General features: G+C 46.6%; 1 protein-coding gene across 1 annotated transcript in view; it reads left to right on the top strand.

Moving 5' to 3' along the window:
* Positions 1-501: 501 nt before the first annotated feature.
* sh2b1 (SH2B adaptor protein 1) overlaps positions 502-22,784 on the top strand; it is a gene marked incomplete at its 5' end in the record, with an annotated part of 66,249 nt that continues 43,966 nt past the window's right edge. Inside the window, one exon of the mRNA XM_084325733.1 lies at positions 502-2,067. Coding sequence (XP_084181859.1) covers positions 502-2,067 — 1,566 coding nt within the window. The remainder of the gene's footprint in view (positions 2,068-22,784) is intronic.

Below are 22,784 nucleotides of genomic sequence, written 5' to 3'. Positions count from 1 at the left end.
ATAGCTCTCATTTATCGTGCATTAGCTAACTAACGTGCAAAAACTCGTTATTTAGCCTTTTTGTAATTGTAATTGATATTTGTAATTGATGTTTTAACAGATGGTGACCATGATGTTGCTTTGGACCGAGGGTGAACGGTGAAGCTCCTCTATCCATCACCTCGTCCGACCCGCCGCGTCTCCCTCCCTCCCTCCCTCCTCAGAATGTTGAACTATAGACGTGTATGAAAGTATGTAGCGAACAGCTTCTCTAGCCTCCCAGGTGTTCCGCCACACGTCGTTTTGTTCCCGTGTCATTTTAAATGTAAATTTTAGATGGAGCCGAGTGCAGCACTTAAGTTCACACCCATTCGTAACTTATTAGACCAATGTGCCGTGTTTGCCTCCGGTCAATTACCCCCAGCTGTGCAATCACTCCAGGTGTCTGTCATAAGTAAGAGGTGATTGATCCATCGTCAGCCGACCCCCCCCACCCCACCCCACCCCCGGCCGCTCAGCAAAATGAACGGCTCCCTCTTAACCCCGCCCAGCCCCCGGGCGACTAACTCCTCCCCTTCCCCTCCGTCCCCCTCTCTGTTGCCCCTGTCCCCTCGGCCGCCGCCCCTCCCCCCGCTGGCGAGCCCCCCCCCGGGCGGGCCCCAGCAGGCCCGCCCCTCCTCCCTGTCGGACACGCCCACGCCGTCCCCCTCGCCCTGCCTGAGCTGGACCGAGTTCTGTGAGCTCCACGCCCGCATGGCGGCCGGCGACTTCGCACGCCACTTCCGCGCCTTCCTCCTGGAGAACCCCCACTACTCTGCGGACTCGGCCGCCGCCTTCTGCCGCCGCTTCACGGACCGCTTCGTCCGCCACTTCCAGGGCGAGCTGGAGGGCGCCGCCCCGCCCGGCTGCGCCGCCGCCGGCAGGGAGGAGGAGGCGGGGGGGAGCTGGGCTCCCCAGTCGGACGCCACTTCCCTGGAAGAGGAGGCGTCCGTGGGAGCGGGCCTCCCTTCCTGTGCGCCCGCTAACCCGGCGCGACCCCCGGCGAAGCCTGCGCCCACGCGGCTGGTGTTCGAGACCCGCAGCGGGGACCGGTTCCAGGACTCCTACGCCCTCACCCAGATCCTGCCTCCCTCCTCCTCCTCGTCCTGCTCCTCCTCGGTGGGGGGGAACAACGGGAGGCGCGAGGAGCGGGGGGGGGCCGCGGCGGTGCCCGGGAACGGGGAGGCCACCGTGGAGGAGGAGGACAGCTGGCTCGGGGTGACGTCTGTCGGGGAAGAGGAGCGGGAGGCGGAGCCCCAGAACACTGAGCCCTCCTCCGGCGCCGCCACGCCCAGCTCCTCCTCCAGGAGCAAGCTGAAGAAGCGCTTCTCCCTGCGCAGCGTGGGCCGCAGCGTGCGCGGCATCCTGCACTGGAGGAGCTCGTCCAGCGACCTGACGCCCAGCCCGCTGCCCTCCAGCTACAGCTACACCATGGGGCAGCAGGACGCCGCCTCCGCCAAGAGGCCCCCCACGCCCACCTCCACCATGCCCGTCTCCCTGTCCCTGCCCCACTCCTCCTCCTCCTCCCTGCCGCCCTCCTCCTCCAGCAGCGCCACCTCCCTCTCGCTCACGGAGGCGGCGCGGGACCGGCGGCGGAGCAACGGCGAGGGCGGCGAGAAGGAGAAGTGGAGCCACCGGCTGGAGAAGCTGCGGCTGACGCGCTCCCCGCCCCCCGCCCTCTCCTCCTCCTCCGCGGCGGCCGCGTCCCTCTCCGCCTCCTCCTCGCTGCCGCCCAGCAGCGCGGCGGCCGCCGCCATGGCCACGCCCAAGAAGGTGGGGCGGCTGGTGCGGGAGGGCGGCGTGAGCGTCAGCTCGTCCAGCGACGAGTTCGCCGGGAGCCACGGCTTCGCGGGCTTCTCCTTCCTGCACCAGGACAGCAGCAGCGCCTCCTCCGCCCACACGGGCCCCGTGCAGCCGCTGGCCAGCGGGGGGAACGTGCCCTGGAGGGGGGGCCGCTGGCACAAGTGCCGCCTGGTGCTGCGGGAGCGTGACAAGGAGGGCGGGGAGCGGGGAGAGGAGTACTACCTGGAGCTCTTCATTCCACCTAAAGTGAGTTTTCTGTTTTTATCTCTCACATTAATATATAAGGTACATTGTACATTACATAAATGCTTGGTTCCGTATGAGCCTCCAGAGATTGTGCTTCATACGGTAAAAACGGTAAAAAGAATAAAGACCAACACAAAATACACAATATACAAAACTAAAGTACAAAATGCAAACAAAATGCAAAAACGAGGTAGAGTTCTACCCCCAGAACATAAGCGGGAGAAACGCTTGATGGACGCGCCGTGTGGAGTGAACGTAAAGACGTCTGTGTTGACGAGGCTCCTCACGCTCCAGTGACGACGGGACCTTGTGTACGCTGCAGCACCGCTCACGTCTCATACCACTATCTTCTAGGGATGGGCACGAGTAATATTTTCCCAGATCGAGTAATTCTAATGACTGACTAATTGTTTAGGGAAATCAATTTTTAGAAGGCATCTTAAAGCGCATGGCGGCAGCAATACGGAGACGAGACACGCACACAGATAAGGGACGAGTTAGAATTTTCTAATTTTCTAATAGTCGTGTCCGTCTCCACATTCGATTTTCATGTCGGGAGTCGAAAAATATATATAATTAAAAAAAAAATTTAAGCAAACCATTCTTATTTAACACATTTTTATATTTAGAGGCAGCCTAATTTGCATAGCCTAATTGATCTAAAAGATGCACAAGCTACTGTTTCTGTTTGTTTATTAAAAGCGGTTGATAGGCCAATGCAATGTTGTTATTATTATGGGCTACGATGGTGAACGGTGTCATTTAGATTTATTGTCGGTCAGCTGAGCTGATCAACGTTCTGAAGGATTATCTGAAGTGCCTATTTATGTGCAATACCCTTTGATTTTAATGATCCATTCTATTAAAAAGAATAACTGAATTGAACTGAAACTGAACATTTTAACTGAATCTAAACTGAAACAGAAAATAACTTTCATGTTTATTATTATTATTATTATTCTTAATTTTTTCAGGGGGGGGCGGGGCGAATTTTTTAATATTCGGTCTTAAGAACAGTAGACTATTCGAAAATGATTTGTCAGTCATGCGATATACCCGACACTTAGGCCATGCAAAATAAATGGTTTGGTTCCGGTTGCCGACCGACCCTGCCGATTTATGTGCGACCCGATAAGTTTGTTTGTAGATTTTTTATTTATTCTTTTCAATAAAGTTTTATTAAATCTTAGTAAAAAAGTGCAGTCCATGTCAATAATGAGATATAAAAAGCAAGTATTTCACAATATTTGCACAGCTCTCTAACGTCAGGATATTTAGTGAGTAGTATTTAGGGGTGGCATTTTTAATACTACTACCTTTGTTAGGGATGCCCCGATCACGTTTTTTGCCACCGATACCGATCACCGATCGTCGTGAGCCATATCGGCCGATACCGATCCGATACCGATTGTTTTTGATTAAAAAGAAATTAAAATTTATTTTATATAATTTTTTTTTTTTTTTTTAATAAAATATATATATTATATAATTAGACTTGTACTTGTATTATCTGCGAGACATCGCCACCACGCAACAAGTCAAAATGCTCGCTATCTGCAAACAGCTCCACTGTCTGTGTGTACTCTAGTAGCCTCCAGCTCCAAAAAGGATTCTCCGGCGCTGCAGCGGGACCCTATTGGTAACGTTATGCTTTGGTCATTTCACATTCAGCAAGCCCTCAGCTCGAATACGCATTAAATCAATGTTATAAGACATTGATATCAAGAGCTATCTGTAGCTACTGCTAGCCGGCTAGATGACGTTAAGACAGAACTTTAGTTCAATGGGACATTTCGTTTTGAACAGTAAACTAACGTCAGCTAACGCAAGCTAACGGAGGTATGAACATGGACTACTAGACTTTCTGGATCATTTGTTGATATCAGGAGCTATCGGTAGCTAGCCGGCTAAATACCGTTAGACAATGCCTACTAAACGTGAATAGTTGACTGGGTAATTTTGTTTAAACAGTAACGATAGCTAGGTAGCTAACGTTAGCGCAGGTCGAATGCACTACAGACTCGAGCAGAGGAGCCGCACCTCTTTGTTTACAAACTCTACACGGGGGCGGGCGGGGCTAGGGAGGAGGAGCAGCGGCAGTTTGCAGGTTGTGTGTGTCTGAGACAGACAGCGAGTGAGAGCTTCGCTTGATCGGTTTCCGCGATCGGCGAATATGACTCATTATCGGAATTCACAGATTGCATATTTATACTGAGTATCGGCCGATAACGATCGGTGGCCGATCGATCGGGGCATCCCTAACCTTTGTACATTGTACTTTTGTAGTACAGTGTCTTTGTATTTTAACCTTTAGTATTATGGATATTAAACATGCTGGCAGACTCAGAGTACATGCATCCATGTTGTCGTGAAAAATAAAATAAAATAATTCCCTATCTACCCATGGCTTTAACTGACAACCAACAGGAACCAAACAATTTATTTTGTTAGGCGTTATTGTCAGTCAAAACAGTCAGTTACCATTTGTAATAACTGCAGGACCCCCTCCTGGAACGGCATGTCCGTATCAACAGCACCGATTATATGAACCCTGAGTGGGTGACATTTGCACAATTGAACCGCTGTTTTTTTTAAATCTTTTAGATAACGCTAAGATAGCTAACAAATAGTGATGCACCGATGTGAAAATTGTGGCCGATAACCGATATTAATATTGCTGTTCTGGCCGATACCGATATTTACCGATGTCGATATCTCTGTATAGAAAACACTTTTTTATGATAATCAAATAGAGCTATTTTCCAAAACGCTTTTATTTTATTTTTTATTATATACTTTTGTAACTTATTTTCAGAAATGACAGATATTTTGAAACTATTTAAGGCCAAACATGTAAAAAGAAAGAAAAAAAAGATTAAATTTCTTTTAAATTTTTTTTAATATCAGCCATATCTTGATATCGGACCGATACCGATGTGTAAAAAAACTGCCATATCGGCCGATATATCGTGCATCACTACTAACAAACCTTTCACGCTAACATTGGCGTACTATCCTACGAACCCTCCTTGTGCTCCACAGCTTGCAGGGTTTCTTCCTGCAACAACTCGCGCCTTGTGGGAGTTCAGAGCGAGAGTTCTGTTTCTGTGGCAAAACAAGCATTTTCGGTGGACGTACTTGGTGGACACCAAATAATGTGTATTTCTTTAATCGAGCACCCTCAAAAAACACTGGAGTTCAGTTGATATGAGTAATGGATTACTCATATCTTGAGGGAGTTCAGAGTACTGGAGTAATGGATTACTCATATCTTGAGGGAGTAATGGATTACTCACGTCTTGAGGGAGTAATGGAGTAATGGATTACTCACGTCTTGAGGGAGTACAGGATACTGGAGTAATGGAGTAATGGATTACTCGCGTCTTGAGGGAGTAATGGAGTAATGGATTACTCACGTCTTGAGGGAGTAATGGAGTAATGGATTACTCACGTCTTGAGGGAGTAATGGAGTAATGGATTACTCGCGTCTTGAGGCAGTAATGGAGTAATGGATTACTCACGTCTTGAGGGAGTAATGGAGTAATGGATTACTCTCGTCTTGAGGGAGTACAGGATACTGGAGTAATGGAGTAATGGATTACTCACGTCTTGAGGGAGTAATGGAGTAATGGATTACTCACGTCTTGAGGGAGTAATGGAGTAATGGATTACTCACGTCTTGAGGGAGTAATGGAGTAATGGATTACTCACGTCTTGAGGGAGTAATGGAGTAATGGATTACTCACGTCTTGAGGGAGTACAGGATACTGGAGTACTGGAGTAATGGATTACTCACGTCTTGAGGGAGTACTGGAGTAATGGATTACTCGTGCCTCGAGGCAGTACTGGAGTAATGGATTACTCATGCCTCGAGGCAGTACTGGAGTAATGGATTACACTAGTCATCTCTACTAGTTACTAGCAGCTTCCAAGCTCCAGCTTCAGTCATAGAGTGGTAAATAAGAGCTATAGGGCAGATGGGTTTTCTGAAAATTCATGACTAAATGTTCGGGTCTGAGAAGAACTGATTTTTAAAATGAATGTTGGATTATTTTATGATTATATAATATGATAATTTTGGGATTGGTAATACATTTTTTATTTTTTTGGCGTACCATGGCATCAATTGAAGGTTTGCAGCATTTGGGTCAGCCCTAGTCTATCGCTTGTTGTACTTAGCAGTAAGGCTGAGACTATGTACTTATCAATTTATCCATAACTGCGTGAAATCGATAAGTGGCATCACTTATCGATTTGTTTGCATGTGTAAAAAAAATAATAATAATAAAAAATTACTTTATAATACTAGGTCTTGTGGCATGTTTAAGTTAAAACATCCCCATTTCATGTAAATTCAGTTGAATTGCAAGTTGCAACTCTGCACTGTGCATTCAATATGCAGCGCACTCCTCCATCACATCCAGAGACCAGACTGTAACATTCAATAAGCAGCGCACTCCTCCATCACATCCAGAGACCAGACTGTAACATTCAATAAGCAGCGCACTCCTCCATCACATCCAGAGACCAGACTGTAACATTCAATAAGCAGCGCACTCCTCCATCACATCCAGAGACCAGACTGTAACATTCAATAAGCAGTGCACTCCTCCATCACATCCAGAGACCAGACTGTAACATTCAATAAGCAGTGCACTCCTCCATCACATCCAGAGACCAGACTGTAACATTCAATAAGCAGCGCACTCCTCCATCACATCCAGAGACCAGACTGTAACATTCAATAAGCAGTGCACTCCTCCATCACATCCAGAGACCAGACTGTAACATTCAATAAGCAGCGCACTCCTCCATCACATCCAGAGACCAGACTGTAACATTCAATAAGCAGCGCACTCCTCCATCACATCCAGAGACCAGACTGTAACATTCAACATGCAGCGCACTCCATCACATCCAGAGACCAGACTGTAACATTCAACATGCAGCGCACTCCTCCATCACATCTAGAGACCAGACTGTAACATTCAATAAGCAGTGCACTCCTCCATCACATCCAGAGACCAGACTGTAACATTCAATAAGCAGCGCACTCCTCCATCACATCCAGAGACCAGACTGTAACATTCAATATGCAGCGCACTCCTGCATCACATCCAGAGACCAGACTGTAACATTCAACATGCAGCGCACTCCTCCATCACATCCAGAGACCAGACTGTAACATTCATTTACTAGTGTTGTCAAAAATATCGAAGTATCGATACATATCGATACTGAATATTTAAAACGGCTTCGATACTCATTTCCCGAAGTACCGATACTTTCTGCAGTATCGGTACCAGCTGGCTTGCTCCCGCAAGTTGTTGACAGACAGACGCGCTGCCAGAGCGCCCTTCCGCCTCCTCCTCCTCCTCGCTCAGAGCAACAGACACAAGCTGCTGCCTGCAGCCTCCTCCCTCTCACAGCCGGGCAGCGCAGCCCTGTCTTCAGTTTGTAAACAACGCTATTATTAGCTAACGTTAGCTGTCGTGGCTATCGTTCTGGGAGCTAACGTTAGTAGTACTAGGCTGGTGCGGGCTAACTGGCTATCGTTCTGGCAGCTAACGTTAGTAGTACTAGGCTGGTGCGGGCTAACTGGCTATCGTTCTGGCAGCTAACGTTAGTAGTACTAGGCTGGTGCGGGCTAACTGGCTATCGTTCTGGCAGCTAATGTTAGTAGTACTAGGCTGGTGCGGGCTAACTGGCTATCGTTCTGGCAGCTAACGTTAGTAGTACTAGGCTGGTGCGGGCTAACTGGCTATCGTTCTGGCAGCTAACGTTAGTAGTACTAGGCTGGTGCGGGCTAACTGGCTATCGTTCTGGGAGCTAATGTTAGTAGTACTAGGCTGGTGCGGGCTAACTGGCTATCGTTCTGGGAGCTAACGTTAGTAGTACTAGCAGTTAGCTCCCTTAGCTTAGCTGGCCACCGTTATAAATACTGCATGGAAACGGAGTAACGTTAACGTGTAAACGTTATGTCGAGGTCATACAATACTACAGTCGACATAAGGTTAACGTTACCCCGTTTTCACCAAGTGTTTAAATAGCAGCAATCTTGTTGAAAATGTAACATTACTAAAATGCTCCGAGCATAGCCTCTCTCTCTCTCTCTCCATCTACCGCTACCTCTCTCTCTCTCGCTCTCTCTCTCTCTCTCTCTCTCTCTACCGCTACCTCTCTCTCTCTCTCTCTCTCTCTCTCGCTTGCTCTCGTTATCTTTAAATAAAAACTGTTACTAACTGTTCAGTTTGTGAGGTACATGCAACACAGATTACAGTGTTTACATCTGTCTGCTTGAGAAAATACCATGTTCTGCATTTGCAATAAAAATGATTGAAGTGAGATGAACAGTTATTTTTAAATGTGTGATCTAAAGATAAACAAAGGGTTTTAAAAGTGTTATATTTATCTTCTAGTACCAGACTCGAAGCTGAGGAGAATCAACCAGCAACAAAAGCTAAATTTGTTAAAAAAAAAAAAAAAAAAAAAAATATATATATATATATATATATATATATTTTTTTTTGGGTATCGAAATGGTACTTTTCAAGGTATCGTATCGAAGTCGAAATTCCAGTATCGTGACAACACTACAGTGCACTCCTCCATCACATCCAGAGACCAGACTGTAACATTCAATATGCAGCGCACTCCTCCATCACATCCAGAGACCAGACTGTAACATTCAATAAGCAGCGCACTCCTCCATCACATCCAGAGACCAGACTGTAACATTCAATAAGCAGTGCACTCCTCCATCACATCCAGAGACCAGACTGTAACATTCAATAAGCAGCGCACTCCTCCATCACATCCAGAGACCAGACTGTAACATTCAATAAGCAGTGCACTCCTCCATCACATCCAGAGACCAGACTGTAACATTCAATAAGCAGCGCACTCCTCCATCACATCCAGAGACCAGACTGTAACATTCAATAAGCAGCGCACTCCTCCATCACATCTAGAGACCAGACTGTAACATTCAATAAGCAGCGCACTCCTCCATCACATCCAGAGACCAGACTGTAACATGAGGAGGATCACTGTGGTCGTTCTGGTAAATCTGTAACACTAAAGATGTTACAAAAGAATTGCTGCAAAATAAACATAAATTTGTTGTTTAAAAAATAATACAAATTTTTTAAATAATAATTTAAACATTTTGTTTTTGTATACTAATCAAAATATTTATTGATACTTTTTACTCGATTTATCGATTCTTCCAAATGGCATAATCGTCTCTCAGCCCTACTTAGCAGCGTTGGAAAATGTCCAGACGGCAATTTTAGATTTTCCCCCAGGAAATGTAAAATTGCCCTAATATTTTCCGGAAAAGTTATTTAGAATTTAGTTATCGACTAGACTAGAGAGACCAGTGATGGTGACTGAAGAGAGGACAGACTCATCCCAGTGAGGCCAGTGGCTGCAGAGAGGACAGACTCATCCCAGTGAGACCAGTGGCTGCAGAGAGGACAGACTCATCCCAGTGAGACCAGTGGCTGCAGAGAGGACAGACTCATCCCAGTGAGACCAGTGGCTGCAGAGAGGACAGACTCATCCCAGTGAGACCAGTGGCTGCAGAGAGGACAGACTCATCCCAGTGAGACCAGTGGCTGCAGAGAGGACAGACTCATCCCAGTGAGACCAGTGGCTGCAGAGAGGACAGACTCATCCCAGTGAGACCAGTGGCTGCAGAGAGGACAGACTCATCCCAGTGAGACCAGTGGCTGCAGAGAGGACAGACTCATCCCAGTGAGACCAGTGGCTGCAGAGAGGACAGACTCATCCCAGTGAGACCAGTGGCTGCAGAGAGGACAGACTCATCCCAGTGAGACCAGTGGCTGCAGAGAGGACAGACTCATCCCAGTGAGACCAGTGGCTGCAGAGAGGACAGACTCATCCCAGTGAGACCAGTGGCTGCAGAGAGGACAGACTCATCCCAGTGAGACCAGTGGCTGCAGAGAGGACAGACTCATCCCAGTGAGACCAGTGGCTGCAGAGAGGACAGACTCATCCCAGTGAGACCAGTGGCTGCAGAGAGGACAGACTCATCCCAGTGAGGCCAGTGGCTGCAGAGAGGACAGACTCATCCCAGTGAGACCAGTGGCTGCAGAGAGGACAGACTCATCCCAGTGAGACCAGTGGCTGCAGAGAGGACAGACTCATCCCAGTGAGACCAGTGGCTGCAGAGAGGACAGACTCATCCCAGTGAGACCAGTGGCTGCAGAGAGGACAGACTCATCCCAGTGAGGCCAGTGGCTGCAGAGAGGACAGACTCATCCCAGTGAGACCAGTGGCTGCAGAGAGGACAGACTCATCCCAGTGAGACCAGTGGCTGCAGAGAGGACAGACTCATCCCAGTGAGACCAGTGGCTGCAGAGAGGACAGACTCATCCCAGTGAGACCAGTGGCTGCAGAGAGGACAGACTCATCCCAGTGAGACCAGTGGCTGCAGAGAGGACAGACTCATCCCAGTGAGACCAGTGGCTGCAGAGAGGACAGACTCATCCCAGTGAGACCAGTGGCTGCAGAGAGGACAGACTCATCCCAGTGAGACCAGTGGCTGCAGACCTCGGCCACAACCACTACTCCAGTCCAGAAACTGGGAAGTTTACATTGTAAATGGATCTAATCGAGCGCACACACTTGAATCACAAGCTAGCATGATGGGGGTTGGTGCCATTGTATACGTTTTGGTGGTTGTCTATTTTCTAGGGGTGTAAAAAGTCGATTATTAATTTCAATATAGAATATTCGTTGACAGGGCGGGCTGATTGGCGCAGTGGGCATGGCGCTCGCCACTAATGTAGGAGACGCTGGGTTCGAGCCCAGCTCTCGGCGTTGCTACAGGCTGGCCGGTCGTTCATACTAACCCAATTGGCAAGTGTTAGAGGGTGGGAAAGCCGGTGGGTGGGGATTGGACGTTGTGGACAGCGACTCCTACAGGTCGGTTTGGTGACGCCGGTGCGGCGGAAGCAGGAAGTAGCGGGGGCAGCGTGAGCCTCCCACGTGTTACTCCTCGCCACTGAGAGTTGGAGCTGCTGCGGTGAAAAGATGCGACAGGCTGCCTCCTCGTGTACCGGAGGGGACACGTGATGCAAGGCTTCTATCCTCACTACAACCGACCAGTGGGAGGCATAGTCTAGCAACGTTCAAGACAGGGGAGGGAAGAATTGGATAATATGAAATTGGGATGGATTGAAAATGGGGAGAAAAAGTGGATAAAAAAAAAATAATAATATTCGTTGACGGCCCTACAAGTACAATTAGTTACTGCACACTGCATCACCCCTGAGTGGAACATGGGAAGCCAAATTTCCCCCCACTGTACTGAACACCCGTACCGAACCTTGACTTCAAAACCGAGGTATGTACCGTACCGTGGTTTTTGTGTACCGTTACACCCTTACTATTTTCACATGATACCGTTACCTTCGTGCTAGCTTAGAGACTGAGCCTCTGAGTTAAACCCCTCGGTGTGTCAGAGGGTTAAAGAGCTTCTTAAAAAAAACATTTAGAAATATATATTTTTTTGTGTATTGTTTTTATTGACCTATAGTCCATTCACGCTGAGTGAATCAGTTCCCCCAGCCACATTTTGTGTATTAAAATTTTTTTGGGGAATTAACTGATAGAAAATGTATCGAATCGAATCGTGGGCCAAATGTAGAGATTTCATGTTTCATTGAATCGTTGCCTGAAGAATCGTAATCGAATTGAATCGTTGTGAGGTCGCATCGTTACACCCCTAATAATTATCGATAAATCGATACGTGGTCTCCTTCCTGATGACTTGTTTGTACAGAACTTGTGAGTCGCTTTGGATAAAAGCGTTTCAGCTAAATGACAAAATGTAAATGTCCATGGCTCTGTCCTAAAGCAGAACACTGTCTCCATGGCTCTGTCCTAAAGAACACTGTCTCTATGGCTCTGTCCTAAAGCAGAACACTGTCTCCATGGCTCTGTCCTAAAGAACACTGTCTCCATGACTCTGTCCTGAAGAACACTGTCTCCATGGCTCTGTCCTGAAGAACACTGTCTCCATGGCTCTGTCCTAAAGCAGAACACTGTCTCCATGGCTCTGTCCTAAAGAACACTGTCTCCATGGCTCTGTCCTAAAGCAGAACACTGTCTCCATGGCTCTGTCCTAAAGAACACTGTCTCCATGGCTCTGTCCTAAAGCAGAACACTGTCTCCATGGCTCTGTCCTAAAGCAGAACACTGTCTCCATGGCTCTGTCCTAAAGAACACTGTCTCCATGGCTCTGTCCTAAAGCAGAACACTGTCTCCATGGCTCTGTCCTAAAGCAGAACACTGTCTCCATGACTCTGTCCTAAAGCAGAACACTGTCTCCATGGCTCTGTCCTAAAGCAGAACACTGTCTCCATGGCTCTGTCCTAAAGCAGAACACTGTCTCCATGGCTCTGTCCTAAAGCAGAACACTGTCTCCATGGCTCTGTCCTAAAGAACACTGTCTCCATGGCTCTGTCCTAAAGCAGAACACTGTCTCCATGGCTCTGTCCTAAAGCAGAACACTGTCTCCATGGCTCTGTCCTAAAGAACACTGTCTCCATGGCTCTGTCCTAAAGCAGAACACTGTCTCCATGGCTCTGTCCTAAAGCAGAACACTGTCTCCATGGCTCTGTCCTAAAGCAGAACACTGTCTCCATGGCTCTGTCCTAAAGAACACTGTCTCCATGGCTCTGTCCTAAAGCAGAACACTGTCTCCATGGCTCTGTCCTAAAGCAGAACACTGTCTCCATGGCTCTGTCCTAAAGCAGAACACTGTCTCCATGGCTCTGTCCTAAAGAACACTGTCTCCATGGCTCTGTCCTAAAGAACACTGTCTCCATGGCTCTGTCCTAAAGAACACTGTCTCCATGGCTCTGTCCTAAAGAACACTGTCTCCATGGCTCTGTCCTAAAGAACACTGTCTCCATGGCTCTGTCCTGAAGCAGAACACTGTCTCCATGGCTCTGTCCTGAAGCAGAACACTGTCTCCATGGCTCTGTCCTAAAGCAGAACACTGTCTCCATGGCTCTGTCCTAAAGCAGAACACTGTCTCCATGGCTCTGTCCTAAAGAACACTGTCTCCATGGCTCTGTCCTAAAGAACACTGTCTCCATGGCTCTGTCCTAAAGAACACTGTCTCCATGGCTCTGTCCTAAAGCAGAACACTGTCTCCATGGCTCTGTCCTAAAGCAGAACACTGTCTCCATGGCTCTGTCCTAAAGAACACTGTCTCCATGGCTCTGTCCTAAAGAACACTGTCTCCATGGCTCTGTCCTAAAGAACACTGTCTCCATGGCTCTGTCCTAAAGCAGAACACTGTCTCCATGGCTCTGTCCTAAAGAACACTGTCTCCATGGCTCTGTCCTAAAGCAGAACACTGTCTCCATGACTCTGTCCTAAAGAACACTGTCTCCATGGCTCTGTCCTAAAGAACACTGTCTCCATGGCTCTGTCCTAAAGAACACTGTCTCCATGGCTCTGTCCTAAAGAACACTGTCTCCATGGCTCTGTCCTAAAGAACACTGTCTCCATGGCTCTGTCCTAAAGAACACTGTCTCCATGGCTCTGTCCTAAAGAACACTGTCTCCATGGCTCTGTCCTAAAGAACACTGTCTCCATGGCTCTGTCCTAAAGAACACTGTCTCCATGGCTCTGTCCTAAAGAACACTGTCTCCATGGCTCTGTCCTAAAGAACACTGTCTCCATGGCTCTGTCCTAAAGCAGAACACTGTCTCCATGGCTCTGTCCTAAAGAACACTGTCTCCATGGCTCTGTCCTAAAGAACACTGTCTCCATGGCTCTGTCCTGAAGCAGAACACTGTCTCCATGGCTCTGTCCTAAAGAACACTGTCTCCATGGCTCTGTCCTAAAGAACACTGTCTCCATGGCTCTGTCCTAAAGCAGAACACTGTCTCCATGGCTCTGTCCTAAAGCAGAACACTGTCTCCATGGCTCTGTCCTAAAGCAGAACACTGTCTCCATGGCTCTGTCCTAAAGAACACTGTCTCCATGGCTCTGTCCTAAAGCAGAACACTGTCTCCATGGCTCTGTCCTAAAGAACACTGTCTCCATGGCTCTGTCCTAAAGCAGAACACTGTCTCCATGGCTCTGTCCTAAAGCAGAACACTGTCTCCATGGCTCTGTCCTGAAGAACACTGTCTCCATGGCTCTGTCCTAAAGAACACTGTCTCCATGGCTCTGTCCTAAAGAACACTGTCTCCATGGCTCTGTCCTAAAGCAGAACACTGTCTCCATGGCTCTGTCCTAAAGCAGAACACTGTCTCCATGGCTCTGTCCTAAAGCAGAACACTGTCTCCATGGCTCTGTCCTAAAGCAGAACACTGTCTCCATGGCTCTGTCCTAAAGAACACTGTCTCCATGGCTCTGTCCTAAAGCAGAACACTGTCTCCATGGCTCTGTCCTAAAGAACACTGTCTCCATGGCTCTGTCCTGAAGCAGAACACTGTCTCCATGGCTCTGTCCTAAAGAACACTGTCTCCATGGCTCTGTCCTAAAGCAGAACACTGTCTCCATGGCTCTGTCCTAAAGAACACTGTCTCCATGGCTCTGTCCTAAAGAACACTGTCTCCATGGCTCTGTCCTAAAGCAGAACACTGTCTCCATGGCTCTGTCCTAAAGAACACTGTCTCCATGGCTCTGTCCTAAAGAACACTGTCTCCATGGCTCTGTCCTAAAGCAGAACACTGTCTCCATGGCTCTGTCCTAAAGAACACTGTCTCCATGGCTCTGTCCTAAAGCAGAACACTGTCTCCATGGCTCTGTCCTAAAGCAGAACACTGTCTCCATGGCTCTGTCCTAAAGCAGAACACTGTCTCCATGGCTCTGTCCTAAAGAACACTGTCTCCATGACTCTGTCCTAAAGCAGAACACTGTCTCCATGGCTCTGTCCTGAAGAACACTGTCTCCATGGCTCTGTCCTAAAGAACACTGTCTCCATGGCTCTGTCCTAAAGAACACTGTCTCCATGGCTCTGTCCTAAAGAACACTGTCTCCATGGCTCTGTCCTAAAGAACACTGTCTCCATGGCTCTGTCCTAAAGCAGAACACTGTCTCCATGGCTCTGTCCTAAAGCAGAACACTGTCTCCATGGCTCTGTCCTAAAGAACACTGTCTCCATGGCTCTGTCCTAAAGCAGAACACTGTCTCCATGGCTCTGTCCTAAAGCAGAACACTGTCTCCATGGCTCTGTCCTAAAGCAGAACACTGTCTCCATGGCTCTGTCCTAAAGAACACTGTCTCCATGGCTCTGTCCTAAAGCAGAACACTGTCTCCATGGCTCTGTCCTAAAGCAGAACACTGTCTCCATGGCTCTGTCCTAAAGAACACTGTCTCCATGGCTCTGTCCTAAAGAACACTGTCTCCATGGCTCTGTCCTAAAGCAGAACACTGTCTCCATGGCTCTGTCCTGAAGCAGAACACTGTCTCCATGGCTCTGTCCTAAAGAACACTGTCTCCATGGCTCTGTCCTAAAGAACACTGTCTCCATGGCTCTGTCCTAAAGAACACTGTCTCCATGGCTCTGTCCTAAAGCAGAACACTGTCTCCATGGCTCTGTCCTAAAGAACACTGTCTCCATGGCTCTGTCCTAAAGCAGAACACTGTCTCCATGGCTCTGTCCTAAAGAACACTGTCTCCATGGCTCTGTCCTAAAGAACACTGTCTCCATGGCTCTGTCCTGAAGAACACTGTCTCCATGGCTCTGTCCTAAAGAACACTGTCTCCATGGCTCTGTCCTAAAGCAGAACACTGTCTCCATGGCTCTGTCCTAAAGCAGAACACTGTCTCCATGGCTCTGTCCTAAAGCAGAACACTGTCTCCATGGCTCTGTCCTAAAGAACACTGTCTCCATGGCTCTGTCCTAAAGCAGAACACTGTCTCCATGGCTCTGTCCTAAAGCAGAACACTGTCTCCATGGCTCTGTCCTAAAGCAGAACACTGTCTCCATGGCTCTGTCCTAAAGCAGAACACTGTCTCCATGGCTCTGTCCTAAAGAACACTGTCTCCATGGCTCTGTCCTAAAGCAGAACACTGTCTCCATGGCTCTGTCCTAAAGAACACTGTCTCCATGGCTCTGTCCTAAAGAACACTGTCTCCATGGCTCTGTCCTAAAGCAGAACACTGTCTCCATGGCTCTGTCCTAAAGCAGAACACTGTCTCCATGGCTCTGTCCTAAAGCAGAACACTGTCTCCATGGCTCTGTCCTAAAGAACACTGTCTCCATGGCTCTGTCCTAAAGCAGAACACTGTCTCCATGGCTCTGTCCTAAAGAACACTGTCTCCATGGCTCTGTCCTAAAGAACACTGTCTCCATGGCTCTGTCCTAAAGCAGAACACTGTCTCCATGGCTCTGTCCTAAAGCAGAACACTGTCTCCATGGCTCTGTCCTAAAGAACACTGTCTCCATGGCTCTGTCCTAAAGCAGAACACTGTCTCCATGGCTCTGTCCTAAAGCAGAACACTGTCTCCATGGCTCTGTCCTAAAGCAGAACACTGTCTCCATGGCTCTGTCCTAAAGAACACTGTCTCCATGGCTCTGTCCTAAAGAACACTGTCTCCATGGCTCTGTCCTGAAGAACACTGTCTCCATGGCTCTGTCCTAAAGCAGAACACTGTCTCCATGGCTCTGTCCTAAAGCAGAACACTGTCTCCATGGCTCTGTCCTAAAGAACACTGTCTCCATGGCTCTGTCCTAAAGAACACTGTCTCCATGGCTCTGTCCTAAAGCAGAACACTGTCTCCATGGCTCTGTCCTAAAGCAGAACACTGTCTCCATGGCTCTGTCCTAAAGCAGAACACTGTCTCCATGGCTCTGTCCTAAAGAACACTGTCTCCATGGCTCTGTCCTAAAGAACACTGTCTCCATGGCTCTGTCCTAAAGAACACTGTCTCCATGGCTCTGTCCTAAAGAACACTGTCTCCATGGCTCTGTCCTAAAGAACACTGTCTCCATGGCTCTGTCCTGAAGCAGAACACTGTCTCCATGGCTCTGTCCTAAAGAACACTGTCTCCATGGCTCTGTCCTGAAGAACACTGTCTCCATGGCTCTGTCCTAAAGAACACTGTCTCCATGGCACTGTCCTAAAGCAGAACACTGTCTCCATGGCTCTGTCCTAAAGCAGAACACTGTCTCCATGGCTCTGTCCTAAAGAACACTGTCTCCATGGCTCTGTCCTAAAGCAGAACACTGTCTCCATGGCTCTGTCCTAAAGCAGAACACTGTCTCCATGGCTCTGTCCTAAAGAACACTGTCTCCATGGCTCTGTCCTAAAGCAGAACACTGTCTCCATGGCTCTGTCCTAAAGCAGAACACTGTCTCCATGGCTCTGTCCTAAAGCAGAACACTGTCTCCATGGCTCTGTCCTAAAGAACACTGTCTCCATGGCTCTGTCCTAAAGAACACTGTCTCCATGGCTCTGTCCTGAAGAACACTGTCTCCATGGCTCTGTCCTAAAGCAGAACACTGTCTCCATGGCTCTGTCCTAAAGCAGAACACTGTCTCCATGGCTCTGTCCTAAAGAACACTGTCTCCATGGCTCTGTCCTAAAGAACACTGTCTCCATGGCTCTGTCCTAAAGCAGAACACTGTCTCCATGGCTCTGTCCTAAAGCAGAACACTGTCTCCATGGCTCTGTCCTAAAGCAGAACACTGTCTCCATGGCTCTGTCCTAAAGAACACTGTCTCCATGGCTCTGTCCTAAAGAACACTGTCTCCATGGCTCTGTCCTAAAGAACACTGTCTCCATGGCTCTGTCCTAAAGAACACTGTCTCCATGGCTCTGTCCTAAAGCAGAACACTGTCTCCATGGCTCTGTCCTGAAGCAGAACACTGTCTCCATGGCTCTGTCCTAAAGAACACTGTCTCCATGGCTCTGTCCTGAAGAACACTGTCTCCATGGCTCTGTCCTGAAGCAGAACACTGTCTCCATGGCTCTGTCCTAAAGAACACTGTCTCCATGGCTCTGTCCTAAAGCAGAACACTGTCTCCATGGCTCTGTCCTAAAGCAGAACACTGTCTCCATGGCTCTGTCCTAAAGCAGAACACTGTCTCCATGGCTCTGTCCTGAAGAACACTGTCTCCATGGCTCTGTCCTAAAGAACACTGTCTGCTATGCAGGAGACGAGACCCAGGACTTTCGATGGGCTTAAAAAAAAATAAGAAAAAAAAGAAACGACACGACCTATAGCTCAGGCCAGGCCCTGTCAATAATCTGACACCTAGATTAACTTTTTCGGGATCATCTCCCACAAACCTGAACATGATTGCCATAAAACAGAACGTAGTTAGTTTATCTACCTTTCTGTGAACATCTAGCAAAAAATGGCGTCTCAATCTGATGAAAAATGGCGGAGAAATTTACATTATAAAAAAACGCCTGGTGATACTAAATCCAGATTGAACTCTGCCATTGGAAAGGGGAGATTTGGCCCGATCCATAGATGTGAGACTTGGCCATAATAAGGTAATTTATAGGCCTGATATTCTATAATCTTATTTCAAATATGTGTCCGGATGGCAGAATTCAGTACCGTTTCTACAAAATCTCCATTTTAATCATCTTCCCTTTATTAATTTGCTTAGATATTTGTACACGTGATCTGAAGAAGGTGCAGAATGAGCAGAACCTTTCATGTCTGGTCATTTTTAGCATGATGTTATTCACTGTCAAAGACTAACAAATTATATTCTCATTTTGGTTCAGCACAATTTACTCAACCCTAGTAACAGACACGATATCTCTGACACTGGGAATTGGGAATACATTCCCTGAGATCTATAGATGTCCCTTGATACCAAAAACATGCAAATGGTCCTTGTAGAAGTGGAGCAATCTTCCATTTACTTAGGTATGTATTTTTAGGCGAATTTTCTGAAAATAGGGCTCCGGGCTCAAGAGGATAATACTGGTAAACTTTGGGGGGGGGAAATGAAAAAAGAGCTTTATACACAAATTGATATAATACAAATCAATACTGTATACATCATGTTAGTAATGCAAACTAAAAAGGCATAATATAGCCCAAGCATTGATAACGTGATAGTGATTGAGGGCTGGGTATCATTTGAAAATATTCAATACTATTCAAATCAAAATCCTCAAGTCCCTTCACTGGCTCCCTGTCTCACTAAGGATCGAGTACAAAGTCTCCCTGCTCACTCATCAATGCCTCTACGGAAACGCCCCCCCCCCCCCCCCCCCCCCCCCCCCCCCCTCTACCTCAAAGAACTCATCACCCCTCCAGCGTTTCCGTTAGCCGGTAATTACCGGTATTTGACCGGCAAAATCTGTTGAAGTCCGACATATTTAATCTCTCCGGTCTTAATGTCCGGTGAAAATAATTCCCTGAGTCTAAGCACAATTTGATTATTTGAATTGTATTAAAATAGGCTAAAATTAAATAGCCTATGCGATGAACGAAACAATCATTACATTTGTTTCATCGTTGCTTCTAATAATGACAACGACGTTGTCAGCAGGGGTGCAGTCGTGCACACACACGGTTACACGGCGTGTTATTAGTAGTCACTCAGGGCAGAAGTGCGCGCAATGATAAGTACCCGGCCGTTGTAGAAAGCTACCCGGCCGGCACTTGTCACCTAGACTTTGCATAATAATAAGAACCTACGAGAAGGTGGGGGGCTGCTTGATCTCCATTGTTATGCATAATAATCTTCTGTTCTGTGCAACTGAGGGAACATGTATGCGCGTGCGCGGGAGCGCGCATGCACGTGGCGTGTAACCAGTTCCCATATTACGACTGCACCACTGGGTGTCAGCGAGACCTTAGTGCTGGGTGTGCGAACTTTTGTGAAGCTGCAGAGCCGGAGCAGCAGCAGCACAATGCAGTACTCCAGCAGTACTCCAATTCAGACATTTTCAATTCAATGTTGGGTGGGGGGCGCTGCTGTGCGGTCCCCAGAAAAGAGCCAATAACAGCTGAATCTGCTGCTCTGCATCGACATACTCTCGCAAATAAGTCATTGGGAGGTGGAGAGAGAGAGTCGTCACGCAAACCCACGATAATGTTGCCGTCTCTCTCTGCCAAATTTCTCAGTTCTTCGCTTGATATAATTAATACAAATGTCCAATATAACGGAATTCGTTAGCTCATAAAAATGTGATTATAACAGACTGTTGTTTATTAATGTGGCGACTGCCCACAGACACCTATTTGATTTAAAGTCGGCAGCAGCACGAGTCTCGGGACTTATTTTATTTGGAATATAATGACTTTATACGCAAAAGTAGCCTAGTTTTAAGTAAAAATATTATAAATCTACATGCCTTGATGATGTCATTCTTTTGTTTCGTTGTCATTCTTTTGCCTATCAATTGTTTTTAAGCTCGATAAACTCTGACCGGAATTTCTCTCATTTGACCGGTAGATTGAAATCTACCGGACACCGAGGCCGGCAACAATTTTTTCTAACTGAAACCCTGCACCCCTCACTCCTCCTCACGACACCTCCGCTCCGGCCAGGCAAACCTCCTCCAGCGCCCAATAGGGCTTGGCCATTAATAGAAAAAAAATCTCCATCTCGATTCATAGACCTATGCAATCTCATTTCTAAGTCATGACGATTCTTTATTGTAAAAACATTTAATGGAGGGGAGCTCCAGTAGCTCACCGCGTATCTCGGCGCTATTTCGGCGTCGGGGACAACCGTGCGCGTCACGGATCTGGGGTACACGAGTTCGACTCCCGGACTCGCCGTATTTTCTCAGTGTCTTTCCCCCGATCTATATCCTATTCAACCTGTTTCTGTCGGTCATGCTTGACCAGAAAAAGAGATAAACGCTAAAAAGAACCAGCTGACTGGTCAAAGTTAAAAAAAAAAAAACATTTAATGGAGCCTTTTGTTGATTTTTATCTAGTTTTGGTCCTTCACATTTAATTTTCTTTTTACTCTTTTTACTAGTTTTAGCCCTTCATCATTATCTTTTTACTCTTTTACTAGTTTTAGCCATTCACATTTAATTTTCTTTTTACTCTTTTACTAGTTTTAGTCCTACTTATTTTATGTTGTTTCTACTCTCTTGCTAGTTTGTATGTTCTTCTACACTGTAGCACCTTGAGATTTGTTCCACAAATATAAAGTGCCCCTATACATTGAATATATTATTATTATTATTATTATTATTATTATTATTATTATTATTATTATTATAATTATACCAAAACAATACCTTTCGTACGTTCCTGTGAACAATGTCAGGCTCACTGTAATGGACTCCACTGTGCACACAAGGTACATGTCAGCTTGTACAGACAGGAGCGTGACCCCATTGACTTTGTTTTGGCTTGTGGCAGGGATGTCCCAATAACGATACCAGTATCGGTGTCCGATAATGTGCTCGTAAAACTACTCCGATACCGCTACTCTGTCATGTTTTTTCAGGAAAACAAAAACATTTCAATGAAATTTAATGTTATTTCTTTTTTTATTTTATTATATTTATATTATTGTAACTTAAAACATCTGATGAACATATAACATGTTTTCATAGTCGTTATGTCCGTGGAGCAGGTAGTGTCTGTTTGTGTGTGTTAGTGTGTGAATCTGCACCTTATCTTGCAAACTATAGGGCTGATCAGCCTGTGCTTTGGTCCAGAGAGTTACAGAGGTGTGTGCAGGAAGATGTTTCACATCAGGCAACGGGAAGTCTTTTTTGGGAATTAATTTCCAGCATTCTCCATTGATTTAGGTACCGTATATTCTTTCTGTGGAGAGTTTGTTACACCTTTCTAACACCAGAGGGCGACAATACCCACTTAAAATGCTGCCACTGAGACAAGGTGCTGTAGAGCAGGGGTTCTCAACCTTTCTGCTGCCAAGGCACCCCTGTGTTCAATAAAATATTCCAGGGCACCCCTACATACGATAAAGACTTTTCCGGTCCTGTCTTTTTTGCTACAATGATGACAAAAGTGCTTGCTTTCAAAATAACGTTTATTTAACCCATTGAAACCGGGAAACACATTTGTGTGTTTATGCAGGCTATATAATGCATTATTAGCAGGCGTTTCAGGTCTAAATGTATAAATAAATATAGCAATAGTGTGACAATTTTTTTTTAAATACAGAAAAGGACCACTAACGTGCTATCTGTTGCAGCTGCACTGTTTTCCAAAAAAAAATAACTAGTGTGACCAATGTTCCCTCTAATTTCTTTTCGATCTGAGCAAACACTCCAACCTCCTGAGCAGACATCAGCAACTACTGAGCAACATACGTCACCTGCCGATTAACCGGTTAGTTGATAAGCGGCGGTTTGTAAAAAATCTGAGAATCTTAATTTCCCTTAATGTCTAACATAAAAATATATACATTTTGCTGATACACAGAGAAATAATACAAAAAGGCATATTATATTCCTTAATCAAATATTTATTTGACCATTGATTGACGATACAGAGCAAAGTCCTTACTTTGGCGGCGGCGGTGTGAGTCGTGTCACTAACTTTTGTCTTTTTAGGAGGCTGACTCGTCATTATTTTATTAAGTGAATTATAATGCGACTTCAAGGGTGACCATATTGTGATTCTTTTTTAAGAGGACACTCTGCCTTCAGCCTCAAGATACTTAATCAAAGTTTATTCAAAGATGCCTTATCATTATTATATTTTTAAAGTATGCCTCCTCTGTATGGATATACAATTATTGTTTATATTATTTT

The sequence above is a fragment of the Notolepis coatsorum genome, assembly GCF_963971535.1.
Source record: "Notolepis coatsorum genome assembly, chromosome: 12".
NCBI lineage: Eukaryota > Metazoa > Chordata > Actinopteri > Aulopiformes > Paralepididae > Notolepis > Notolepis coatsorum.
Note: the sequence above shows the minus strand (reverse complement) of the source record. Positions and strands in the feature narration are given on the sequence as shown.